Source organism: Strongylocentrotus purpuratus, unplaced genomic scaffold (genome assembly GCF_000002235.5).
Source record: "Strongylocentrotus purpuratus isolate Spur 01 unplaced genomic scaffold, Spur_5.0 spur5_scaffold_4, whole genome shotgun sequence".
NCBI classification, from domain to species: domain Eukaryota; kingdom Metazoa; phylum Echinodermata; class Echinoidea; order Camarodonta; family Strongylocentrotidae; genus Strongylocentrotus; species Strongylocentrotus purpuratus.
In genome coordinates this window covers 11999624-12013166 of record NW_022145610.1, presented here as the reverse complement: position 1 = coordinate 12013166, position 13543 = coordinate 11999624, and the positions used below count along the sequence as shown (strand labels likewise).

At 36.9% G+C, this 13543-nt stretch overlaps 1 protein-coding gene across 1 annotated transcript in view; it reads left to right on the top strand.

The window, feature by feature from the left end:
- Positions 1–13543, top strand: part of LOC753340 (ras-specific guanine nucleotide-releasing factor RalGPS1) — a 37029-nt gene that overhangs the window by 1457 nt on the left and 22029 nt on the right. Inside the window, 3 exon segments of the mRNA XM_030997473.1 lie at positions 4864–4974; positions 9007–9057; positions 11275–11358. Coding sequence (XP_030853333.1) covers positions 4864–4974; positions 9007–9057; positions 11275–11358 — 246 coding nt within the window.

The window sequence follows — 13543 nt, the reverse complement described above, 5'->3', positions numbered from 1 at the left end:
TGTTAACAAAAATATGGGGCAATCCTTTTAGTTCGAAATATTATAGCCTTTCTTTGACTACATGTAGATCTGCAAAACACATATTAGTCTGTTTTTATCCTCTAAATTCCTAACTATGATTATAGGTTAAAGAAAAAGTTAAGTTACAAATAGAGGGGATCTTTTTGTAGGTTATTGTTAGAATCTGTAAAAAACATCAACAACACATGCTTCTATCCTTTCAGTTCAAAATTTAAAGATTGAAAAAGTTGACCAAAATATGTGTTAACACCCTTCTTCTATTCTTCTGGGTACAAATATTTGTTATTTAAGTAATAACATGTAACATAGAACTGTCAGAGGATTGGTACCCTTTCTCAGACCCAACCTATGAAATCAATCAGCACTAAGCTCTCCACACCTAAGCTCCAAAATACGATACAAATCTCCCCAACCTTAGACTTAACCGATGGATATCGCGGCAGAACAACGCGATTATGCTTTTAGGCAGGATTTCGTCAAAGGTCAGAGATAGTTTTTAAGCTTTTAAATCTCTGCCGTCTGTTGCCCTGGCCTCTTCAGTTTCTATGAGTTTGTTTGTGTACCTTGAATTGAATCCACCCACGGTTAATAATTTGAGACATTCCACCTTATAGGTAGTCCCGCCTAGTCGTAGAAATTGTTTATTTTCATCAAATTCTGCTGAAATGACAAAGCATATATTCACAGAGATTGTTTTGTAAGGTCTAGCAAATGTTCAAAAACACGTCAAGGTTTTAAGTTGATTTTGTTAATTACAAATACAGTTCTGTGTCATATTGTTTATTACAGAACATAATAATAATTTACATTAAAAGAATATCCTTTTTAATCTCTGTAGATACTAGATATATTTTCCTACCCACAATTAACAAACCCAATGAAACAACATCAAACAAAAATTATAAAGCTGATAGTTGATCAAATGGGTGAATTTAAAATGTTAAATTTGATACCCTTTATTTCCTCGTTTCAAAATAGTCAAGTGGCTGCCAATTTTTAGTGACAGATTACTAGTGACATCTGAATAAGAATCTGTGCTGTGGTTTGCTTGATATAGAATCATGTGAAAAGGATTAAAATAGCAAATTAGTTTCCAATAACTACCGTAATGATGCATATTTAATGTATAAATCTTTAAGTGTAAGAGAGGTAGCATAATAAGTGTAGGGAGTATCAAATGGCAATGATTATAATCAGCCCATATACAGTGTAATGCAGTACTTCAGTTTTAATAGTTTCAATAATATCTCTCCATTTGTAGGCACAGTTGCATATTCTAACACTCCTCTAGCTCTGAACAGACTATATTAACAATGGAATAATTTGTTATACCCCGTCACGGTCACTATTTATGAGTATCAGATATTCATAAAAACAAGAATTATTCATAAATCAATGAAATTTTATATAACTTTACAACATATAAATTTGTATGATATTCAATTAATGAATGAAATTAATCATAAGTATCCATATGCATTGAATACTACTACCACTGCTACTACTACTGCTACTACTACTGCTACTACTACTGCTCTACTGCTACATGTACTACTACAGTCAAACCTGTCTATAGAGACCGGCCAAGGGAAACACAAAAAGTGGTCTTTGTAGACAGGTGGTCTTTGTAGACGGGTTTCTTTAGTACTTGTTACAATGAGAAACCATTTTCAAGGGAGACAACAAATGTGGTCTTTGTAGACAGGTGGTCACTAGAGCAGGTTTGACTGTACTACTACTACTACTACTACTAGAATATACAGTATACATTACATCTTGTACTTATGCAATTTACTACTTTCTGTCACTTAAGTCTGTCTTAAAGTATATGAGATAACGCCCTTCTGGCTCCAAGCTGACAAAATTAATAGTTATTACTTTTACAATACCCTTTTTCCACTTCTATTGACTAATTTTGGTCAATTTCAATTCTTGATTGGAAAATGAGGACAACTTTATACATGCAGTTTCCTTTATTCATTGGCATTTGGCAATGAGCCTGAAAGCATACAAGCATTCCCATTCATAACAATTTCAATCCCAGCACAATTAAACATCTCATTTCATGCAGGTTTATTCATTAATTTCATTCCAAAGGATTAGGATTTTTATTCTGTAAAATGTTATACTTCTGATCCATTCATTTTAGTACTTGGCATATATTTGATTTTTTAAATTCAACCGATTACTTGATCTTATAAATAGGGGACTTGGGTGAAAAAGTCCTGCCAAATGACAGTATCCAATCCCACTAGTTTTAATGTTGCCAAACATATCAATTTCCAATTGTCATATCATTTTTCCCTGATGGGTAACAATTAAGGGAATCATATTACAAACTGTACACCTAGTAACACATTGTAAGTCAGAGCCTATGAAAGAGAATCAGATGTCCTTTTTAATAACAAATGGTGTGGATAATATGTTTGTAATTCATACAATTTAATTTTTTCCTCTTCTACTTGTATTCTTCAATATCCGATTTAGAAGATTTGTGTGCACGGTACATGTAGGTCACTAGTTGTGCATTACAAATACAGTTAACAAAAATTATTCATATCCATGGAAATTTGATGTATTTTGTGTTTTTTGTAACTTAAGAATGAAATGCAAACTGGTTGAACTGGGGCCTTCTTTGATAATTTTAGATGTTACCTTTAATAATATCTCACATTCTCAACAACAATAATGGGGACAAATCAATTTTTCACATACATGTACATGTACATACAAACTTACAAAACTGGTAATGGTATGAATAATCTAGTTGTTAACTGTACATTAAACGCTAGGTTAATGCTCTATTCTTCCTGAGAAGTTCATTTGATTGCAGCAGTTACAAATTGAAGTGATGACTCGTTATTTTTCACTTTTTTATTAATGTGTAATACTTTGCTCTCTGTTTCGTACGTACCTTTAACAGTATTTAAAGTTGTTAAAAGGATTTTTGTTAGATATGTACATGAACCTCTACAGAGTTTTTCATAACTCAAGAACGAAAGTTGGACAGGTTGAATTAGGACCTTTGTTGACTACTTTGGTCACATTCTCAAGTAATGTAAACCGGGACAAATACATTTTTCACATACATGTACATGTACTTAGAAAAATTAAAAAATTGGCAAGGTTATGACTAATTCAGTTGTTAACTATATTATATGTTTGAGCTAGGCGAGCATTGTCTGTATATACAATGCTATGAGTTATACGCCCTTCTGGCTCATAACAGAGGACATCTTCTAAATGCCAGAAGGGAATAAGGACATGCAGTATTGAGAGTTTACACCTATTTTTAGCTCTCCAGAAAATGATTTGATTTGATCAATTTTCAATCCACAAGAGAACACTAATTAAGCCATTTTAACACACGTAACAAGCACCCACGCCTACCTAGATACCAGCAGGATTGAAAAACAATCACAAGCCGCATATAGTTGAGTCATAGTCACTTTGGTATAATATAATCACTCACTACGGATGTTATATGATATACCGTATCATACGGCAGAGCCAGAAGGGTATTCCCCTTCCCAAAACAATTTAGTAATGTACATCAATGACCATCTGGCTCTTAACAGCAAACAATATGAAATAACTTATAATACAGGGCCAGCGGCCAACATGTGTGAGTCAGATTCCCCTTATCAACGGGTTTGGTGATGTGAATCATTTTCCCGTACGTACGTACGTCAGTATATTTCTTGTTTTCCTGCATCCAGTATTTTGGGATATGTTTGGATTCGATTGCGTGTTCATTGAGGCGAAGGCAGGTTTCAAGATGGGAGCTGTTGTGTGTTTGTTGTGTAGAGAGTTGGAAAAGGTGCATCGTACCAAAAATGGCGCCAGGAGGATTAGGGTAATGATTGAATAATTATGTTTCATAGTAATTTGATGATTTGCATGTACACATGTACCTGAGGAATCATATATAGCTTGTTTCATGTTTATGTTGTATTCATATGAGATGTCTCACTCTGCCATACTTGTAGGTCGATATCTCTTTCAGCATAATTCACATCACACGTCATGTGTTTTGAGAACTGTGTTATCTGTACATTGTATATCCATGTATGTGGTGTAGCATTGCCAGTGTTCTGATTTTGTGTGTACAGATGTGCATGTACAGATGAAGAGTATCGTAATGAAAATTTAGGAGTATGTATAGTGTTTACAATGGACTAATTGACCATGCTATTATTTCATCGTAATTATTACAGACAGCCAAACCTTTCACCATCTTCTGCAACACTTGATGAATGTTCCTGATTTTTCTCTTTGATGCCCATCTAATTTGGCTGCATGTACACTTGTTCAGTTTATGCTTTTTTTTCTCCTCAAGTTCTTTCATATACATAGTCATCTGTGTTCATGATTCTGTCATTTATTTTTCTCTGTCTCTCTTAATAATTTTGAATTTTAAATGTAGTTTGACCCCTTGACCTTATCATTTATCTCTGTCTGCCATTCTCTCCTCTTTCTTCCTCCTGTCTGTCTCCTTTTCATCACTGTTCCGCCCATCTTTTAATAATACACACATACCAAAATGGGGTAAATTGTCATATACATATACAGTGAAACCTGTCTATAAAGACTACCCAAGGAAGACAAGAAAAGTGGTCTTCATAGGCAGGTGGTCTTTATGTACAGGTTCCTTTTGTACATGTTTCAATGAGAAACCATTTTTTTAAAGGGAAACAAAAAATGTGGTCTTTGTAGACAGGTGGTCTTTCTGTACAGGTAGTCACTATAGCAGGTTTGACTTGCAGGTTTGACTGTATTTGATGTTGAGAAGTAGTATAAATAACTGATTTTTTATTTGTTTTTATTTTTGTCTCTATACAGAACCACAGTGAGAAAGACCCAGCCATAGACAGTAGATGGACGTTACCTCGGATGAAGAGCTATGACAGAGCCGTCTTTGACATGCTCAGAGTCCAACCTGAGGAGTTTGCGGTGAGTTCTGTCAGCTGTCATTTTTTTTAAAGCCCCACTGCACTACTTATAGCTACTTGTGCCCTCTATATAGCAAACAATGCCTATACTCGGTGACCATTGGTCCCCATGGTCCCCTTTTTCTTATGTTAAATTGAGAGCTGATTTGATGAGATAACCACCTGTCAGTGACCTTGCAGGGAGGTCTAATCCCTCCTGGCCAAACTTGTGCAGTGGGGTTTAATAGAAGGGGAGGGGGTGTTCTCAATAGGTTCATTTACACATAGAGCATTTATAATGATGAATAGATTTTTGAACTGCAATCAAACCTAAAAATTTTCTTTGTGAAGAAAATATTGGCGATAGTAAACAAATATACCATGCGCTGAGAGGCTCTAGTATAGTATTAATGACTGCTTTGAGAGAAATAGTTGTTTTTATATGCTCAAGGGAAGGTTAGAATTGTGCTATTGCCCCGAGGCGTGCCGAGGGCAATAGCCCAATTGTAACCTTCCCGAGAGCGTATAAAAACAACTATTTCTCGAATATTAAAGCAGTCATTAATACTTTTATATGCCGAAAAAAAATAGACTAAAAAATAAAAAATAAAAAAACTTTTGTCGAAGATGGGATTCGATCTCTTGCGTACAAAAGGTGATGTAACTAAAATCAGCGCCTTAAACCGCTCGGCTATCGCGCTCTGTTACCATACTTAACAGTTTTCTCTAATTTATACATTAAAATGGATTGAAAACGGCTTCGCGTGATTGGTGATTCGCGGCTGCTCCATTAATCGGGCCCTTCTTTTACTTTTGCAATGCATATTGGCACGAACTTAGATCAAGATCTATCGGCAGATGTTGTTTTTTTGTTTTTGGAAGTTTATTTTCGTCTTCATGTCAACAATGCAAGATAAAATTGTCGGTAAGATCGATCGAGATTCAATTGTATTGAAATTACCGACCAATTCTTCGCACACGTACGGTATCCTCGATCGCTCAAACCATTTTTTAACATGTAAACCAATGGGGTAACCATGGAGACTGACCTATTTTCCCAATAACCATGGTTATTTGGAAAATAGGTCTGTTTTTACAGGAACAGTTAAAGTTTATGAATGCAATTTCGACCAATCAGATGGCTGGATTACTTAAGTGAGGTATATAATTGAAATTATGGATCGAGGTGGCAGGAATAGCACTATTTTCTGAGGTTGGCTGGAAATAGTGCATGATATATTTTTCAAACCACCCTTCATAAAAATAATAATGATAATAATAATAATAATAATAATAATATCACTGAAGTAGTGGAGAGTACCGCGACTGATAGCACATTGATCTTGATCGATCACATATATATACATATGACGTCATCCATGGTATAGTGCTATGGTATAGTATAGTATTAATGACTGCTTTGAGAGAAATAGTTGTTTTTATACGCTCAAGGGAAGGTTAGAATTGTGCTATTACCCGAGGCGTGCCGAGGGGAATAGCCCAATTGTAACCTTCCCGAGAGCGTATAAAAACAACTATTTCTCGAATATTAAAGCAGTCATTAATACTTTTATATGCCGAAAAAAAATAGACTAAAAAATAAAAAATAAAAAATACTTTTTTTTTTGGTCGAAGATGAGATTCGAACTCTTGCGTACAAAAGGTGATGTAATTAAAGTCAGCGCCTCAGACCTCTCGGCCATCGCGCGCTATCAACATGCTTGGCAGTTTTGTACTATATATACATTAAAATGGATTGAAACCGCGGCTTCGCGTGTGATGAATGCTTCGCAAAAGCTCCATATACGGACTCTTCTTTTACTTTTGCAATGCATATTGGCACGAACTTAGATCAAGATCTATCGGCAGATGTTGTTTTTTTGTTTTTGGAAGTTTATTTTCGTCTTCATGTCAACAATGCAAGATAAAATTGTCGGTAAGATCGATCGAGATTCAATTGTATTGAAATTACCGACCAATTATTCGCACACATACGGTATCCTCCATCGCTCAAACCATTTTTTAACATGTAAACCTATGGGGTAACCATGGAGACTGACCTATTTTTTTAATAACCATGGTTATTAAAAATATTAAATGTTTTAAGCATGGTTACCGGGAATTTTACAGGAACAGTTGAAGTTTATGAATGCAATTTCGACCAATCAGATGGCTGGATTACTTAAGTGAGGTATATAATGCACTATACCATGGATGACGTCACGGTTACATCATAGCATTGTTATGTTTGGTATCATGATGCCTTGTTGACCAATTACTAAACAGGATTTCATTGATCAAAAATATAACAAGGGTTAGTGATATCCTGAAGGCAGTTCAAATGGTGCATTTCTTTGAATGACCAAGATTATTGGCTGTGCTCTCTGTGTTTAGTATTGCCAAGGTCACCAAAATCGAGATTCACAGAAGGATATTAGTTTTATATATCATCCATGTGCACATGGTCCCAAGAAAGGTTGATTTGGCTTGCTTTACAAAATTGTTTTCTTTTCTTTTTTTACGTTCAAGCAATTCATGATCAAGCTTTGGTATGGGAACCGTATGTTGAGAAAAAATTGCTATGATTTATTCTGGATTGTTTTTTTATTAGAATGGCAATTGCATTCAACAAAGGTCTTACACATTGTCACTTTAATACTTTGTTATATGATACAGAAATGTCAAGTTTATTACACTTATGTCACTATAACAAAATGAAATGAAAAAAAGAAGAAAACAAAACGCTGCGGTGTAATGCATCATTTCTGAATGACGCTTTATACAGTATGTCTCTCGCACCACCAAACTGACTCAAATTCTTGGCCATTCGGGGTAATGTAAAATTTTGTTTAGTCTGTCGTCAGTCTTCTGTCAGTTTTTGTCTGAGTGATTGTGATGCTACTGAGGCTGAGCAATTTATAGCATTCTCTACAGTATGTCAAACCAGATGTACCTTGTCTTGATCAAGGAACTTGATGGCCCAGCCAACTTTGATAAGCACAGGAACCAGCAATAAAATCTTGTGACTAATAATAACCGTCACACTCACAGGCAGCAGATGAGCCATGTCTGCTAGGGTTTTCCCCCTTTCTCTGGTAGATCAAATTGATATGATACGAAAGGGAGGCAGATGGGAATGGGAGGCAGATGGATATGGGAGGGAGGCCAGAGGGGGGGGGGGGGGGGGGGGGGGGAGGGGAGAGGGAGGAGGGAGGGAGGGAGGGAGAGGGAGGGAAGGAGGGAGGGAGAGGGAGATAGATAGATGGATTGATAGATAGGGAAGGAGGGAGGGAGGGAGAGAGGGGGGTAGAGTGAGGGAGGAAGGGATAGAGAGGAAGAGACAGAGAGACCGAGACAGACTGACAGAGAGAAATTAATTCTCACATTTTTGATGTACTTTGTCATGATATTGTATGTTGTTAAAGGTAAAAAATAATAATAATAATGTTTAAAGTTCACTCCAAATTTTATTAAGTTAAACCGAAAATGGAAATTCTTTTTGCCCAATTGATCGTGAGCCCGGCAGCCTCTGAGCAGCGCGAGATCGACGTTGCTCTATTCCTTAACACCAAACAAGGTAGCAGCAACTCCCGTCTTTTAACGCCAACACACCGGTACAATTTTAAAGACCAGTTTTGGAAACGCCCCCCCCTCCCTCTCAACAAATGAAATGGAAGCTCTTATTACGTATCATGTGAAAGAATATGTTTTGACTAATACGTGATCATACAAATTCTGCCGAGAAACTGCCTACTAATTGATATATTTGGTAAATTATTATATCTATTTGGACCTGATAGATATAACGCACATGTCGCGCACATGTCACAGTAGTCCCAATGCATCTTTCTGTGTACAGTGCTTGTAACTTTACCAAGACTGGGCCAAATTTCTTATCATTTTGATGATTGTAGAACCTTGCAGTACACACCAATACTTATATGCTAGATGATCAACCTTTCTGATCGATTCTACAACGTTTCTTTCACAATGCAATCACATGACCATAACTGGTCTTTATCTTTCATTTTTTTTTTTCCATTTTAATTTCCAGACTCAAATCACTTTGTTGGATATACCAGCATTCAAAGCAATCACATCAGAGGTGAGTACATAATTGATTTTATATGATTTGAAATGGTTAATTGATTAAAAAAACGTGCATGTACATTCAAAACTGCAGTGAAATGCTTAAACAAGATGAATTTACAAAAGATAAAAATATTACATTAAATACAATACATTAAAAATTGATACATTAAAAATTGATAAAGTAAATTCAAAATAGCATTAAAATAAAAACATGGAAATGAAAAAGACAGGGAAATGAAGGACAGAAGAGATAAAGATTGAATTAGAAGAAGAGGTAGAAAGTTAGATGAAGTATGAATGCAGGTACGAGAGAGTACATTGTAACAATTAGTCAGGTGTTCAAAATTCAGAATAGTTAATTTACAATAATCAGATTTTGAAAACTGAAACTGAAACATGCCTATTGAAGTTTATAATAGTGATTTAATTTCAACCAATGATGACAAATATTAATTGAAATACCAAAACCATCCAATGTATTAAATATGAAACTTTTTTTTTTTGGGGGGGGGGGGGGGAGCTAGTGGAGTGCTGTGACTGAAACATTACAGTAGATTTTGCATTTTCAAAGTACTTGGAATGGAAAAGTTGGATGTGGGTAGATTAAGAAGACAGACAGTAGCTTTGCGCAAATTATTTAAGCCGGTACCTCAGGAACACACTGTGATGCAGGGTTAATGAGACAAGTCTGACGACCAATTTGGATCCAATTATTTAATTTCCCTTCCCAATGTAACGATCCAAATTGGCCATGGACAAAGAAATGAGCCAAGCATTCCCCCTCCACATGCTCAGATACACCCTCCCCACGCTCAGATACACCCCCCCCTCTATCTCTCTCTCTCTCTCTCCCCCTCTCTCTCTCCTCTCTCTCTCTCTCTCTCTCTCTCTCTTTCTCTCTTTTGTCCCTTCTGTCTCTCCCCTTCTCTTCTCCTCTCTTCCTCTCTCTCACTCTTTTCCCCTCTCACTCTCCCTTTCTCTACATGTGATTGTCTCTGTCTTCCCCTCCCCTACACACACACACACATACATCATCCACCTCTCTCTCTCTCTCTCTCTCCCTCCTCTCTCTCTCTCTTTTGTCCCTTCTGTCTCTCCCCCTCCCTCTTTTTCTCTCTTCCTCTCTCTCACTCTTTTCCCCTCTCACTCTCCCTTTCTCTACATGTGATTGTCTCTGTCTTCCCCTCCCCTACACACACACACACATACATCATCCACCTCTCTCTCTCTCTCTCTCTCTCCCTCTCTCTCTCTCTCTTTTGTCCCTTCTGTCTCTCCCCCTCCCTCTTTTTTCTCTCTTCCTCTCTCTCACTCTTTTCCCCTCTCACTCTCCCTTTCTCTACATGTGATTGTCTCTGTCTTTCCCTCCCCTACACACACACACACATACATCATCCACCTCTCTCTCTCTCTCTCTCTCTCTTTCTCTCTCTTGTCCCTTCTGTCTCTCCCCTTCTCTTCTCCTCTCTTCCTCTCTCTCACTCTTTTCCCCTCTCACTCTCCCTTTCTCTACAATTGTCTCTGTCTTTCCCTCCCCTACACACACACACACACACACATACAGCCTCCCCCTCTCTCTCTTTCTCTCTTTCTCTCCCTTTCTTCAATCCCTTCGCAGTTCTGTCCTCCCTCTTCTCCTGCCCTCCCTCCCTCTATGCCCCCTCCTCTCTCACCCTCCCTCTCTCTATATTTACATTTACATGTGATTGTCTCTGTCATCCCCTCCCCTAAATCCCCCCCCCCCCCCCCCCCAGCCCAAGCTCTCAGCTCAGATCTCAGAAGTCGTGTATTCTATCTTGGCTGGATTTTATGTGTCATTGGCACAAGCCTTGCATGAGGAGCGGTGATAATTGAATCCTCACTCAGCCGTCTGTTTGCTCATTAAGTAAATGCTGGAGTTGTTTAAAGACGCCATCAATCGATGAAGACTTTGAAAGGAAAAGACCGGATGAATGGAAAATAAACATGTGATACATATATAGAGACTGATGACTTTCAATTAATACACGTAGTTCTATTCAAGAATGAACCGGCATGGTTTCCATTATCCCTATGAAGATATACTATTGACTTTATCTGGTGGTAAAAATGCATTATAACATAATCATTAGAAGAAATTCAAGGAATGTGCCACCATAGATATATAAGGATTCATACTGAAATCATTTGTGAAACAGATACTTAATGATATATATATCTTTCTCCATCTCTTCTTATGTGTATTTTTCAGGAGCTTAGTAGCTGCGCATGGTCAGGAAAGTCCAAGAATACCCTTTGTCCAAACATTGTTGCCTTCTCAAAAAGATTTAATCAGGTGAGTTTCGTCACTTTATTACCATTTTTAACATGGATATATTTTGTAAACTTAAGGGAGATACAGTGAACAACTAACTGTAAATTATTCGTACCCTTACCAAGTTTGGTCATTTTCTGAGTATGTACAAAATTGGTTTTGTCCAGATTTCTGTTTCTTAAGAATGTGACATATTAAAGGACCCATGACATTGAAATACAAGTGTATACCTGTTGGTGTGCAGTCCTGCATACATCTCATATTTTGATATGTAAACTTCTGAATTTGTTTCATAGATTTTTGAATATTTTTTTGAAATATTTGTTTTTTTTAAACTTGCTATAAAGCCCCACCCCAAAAACCTCCAGATCTCATTCCCCTTGTGACATCATCTGTCAGTCATCAATGAGCTAACTTGAGAAAGTGGCATGGGCCCTTTAAGTTTACATCTAGAAGTATTCAACAAAGGCCTTTATTCGAACAGTCCACCTTTCATTATTGAGTTTCCAAAAACACAAAAACAACATCAAATTAACAAGGGGTGTGAATAATTTAGTTATTAACTGTCTTTGTTCTTGCAAAACTCAGAGTCGATGCTTGAATCCATTTACTTGTAGAAGGTAAATCCCAGAATAAACGTATATAAATGTACAATGACATCATCATTAAATCCTTATGTGCTTGTACTCTGGGTGAAAGACCCGTCACAATATTTCAAAGCAGCTTGTAAACATGTTTTCATATTTGCCACGATGGATGCATGCGTGATTAGCATGTGATGGATTCGCCTTCAAAAATTTACGGCGCTCCGTTTCCGACGGCCCCTCGACAACAAACCGAGGGCAGCTTCAAGGTGTCATGCCCTGGGAGGATGCTTGCTTGCATCATCTTGAAGACAGTTTAAACCCATTGCTTCTGGTAACCACGTAAACTGTTGCTGCCATAGTTAAAGCCTATAGAATGATTGAATTCGGTAGTAAATGGATTAAAGGGAAATCCAACCCAAATAGACAACTACTCTAAAAGAAAGCAGAAGAATCAGAGAAGCAAACTGATGAAAGTTTCAATTAAATCTGACTAAATATAAGAAAGTTATGATGATTAGAAAGATTTTTGTTGCTGCTAATGTTGGTGCTTATTTCTAACACCTGGCTGTTAATTTTGCTTGTAGTTTAAAAAAGCCAGTGGACCTCCATATATGGTTTTACATCCTATACGAGGGACTTGCTAATTTAGGATAGGTTACTGTACCAACTACCAAATGGCAATTTAACAGTGCATTGACAAGTTCGACTTTGAACACTACATCAGGGTCCTGTTTCACAAAATTTGTTATGAATGACAAGTTCTAAACTTCTACACCAAATGTGCTCTCAACCAATCAGATGCCACGATTTCAGTAGCTTTTAACAATTATTGAAACTTGCTATTGGTAACAAGTTTTTATGAAACTGGGCCCAGAACAAGGAGAACAGAACCCTGTTTCAATTTTTTTCTTAAATAAATAACAAATTCTAAACTTATATGACAAATTTGCTCTCAACCAATCAGATGCAACTATTTCTTTAGCTTATAACAGTTATTGAAACTTGCTATTGGTAACAAGTTTTATGAAATGGGGTCCAGACCAGTGAGCGTGAAAAAATGTTTGGGCCAAAATAAAACTTCAGAGGTGCCTTACCCCCCCCCCCCCCAAAAAAAAGTATCACTCATGGTTTTGCCAAACTCTGGAATTAGTCACTATGACCTTTTCTGCCCAGATTCTTTTTCACATTTTTTTTCCCAGTTTAGGATGTAAGCACAGCCACTAGAGCAGGTGTCATTGTAGTGTTACGTACCCCCAAATCCGTCTTTAGTCGTGATATTTAAAAAAAAATAGAAAAGGGCTGAAGGGTGACGCATTGTATCAGGTTTTTGCTTTAATTAATGAGTGACGTCAAGGAGGAGGTTTGATGGATGTGAGGTTGTTTTTCATGCAAGCCGGGGTATTTTTTTTGTTTTAAAATGCAACTAGACTTCGCTATGCAAAGGAACATCAACTATCCTTGAATCCAATGTGTTTCCTTCTCCTGATTTTATATTGTAATACATGTATGATCCCCTAAGTTTTAGTAAAATCGTTTTTTTAAAGAAATTCAAGGTCTGACATTTGATTGTGAAAATTATGTGTTAGATGCTGCTTGTAAGTGTCGGTTTCACCCAAAGT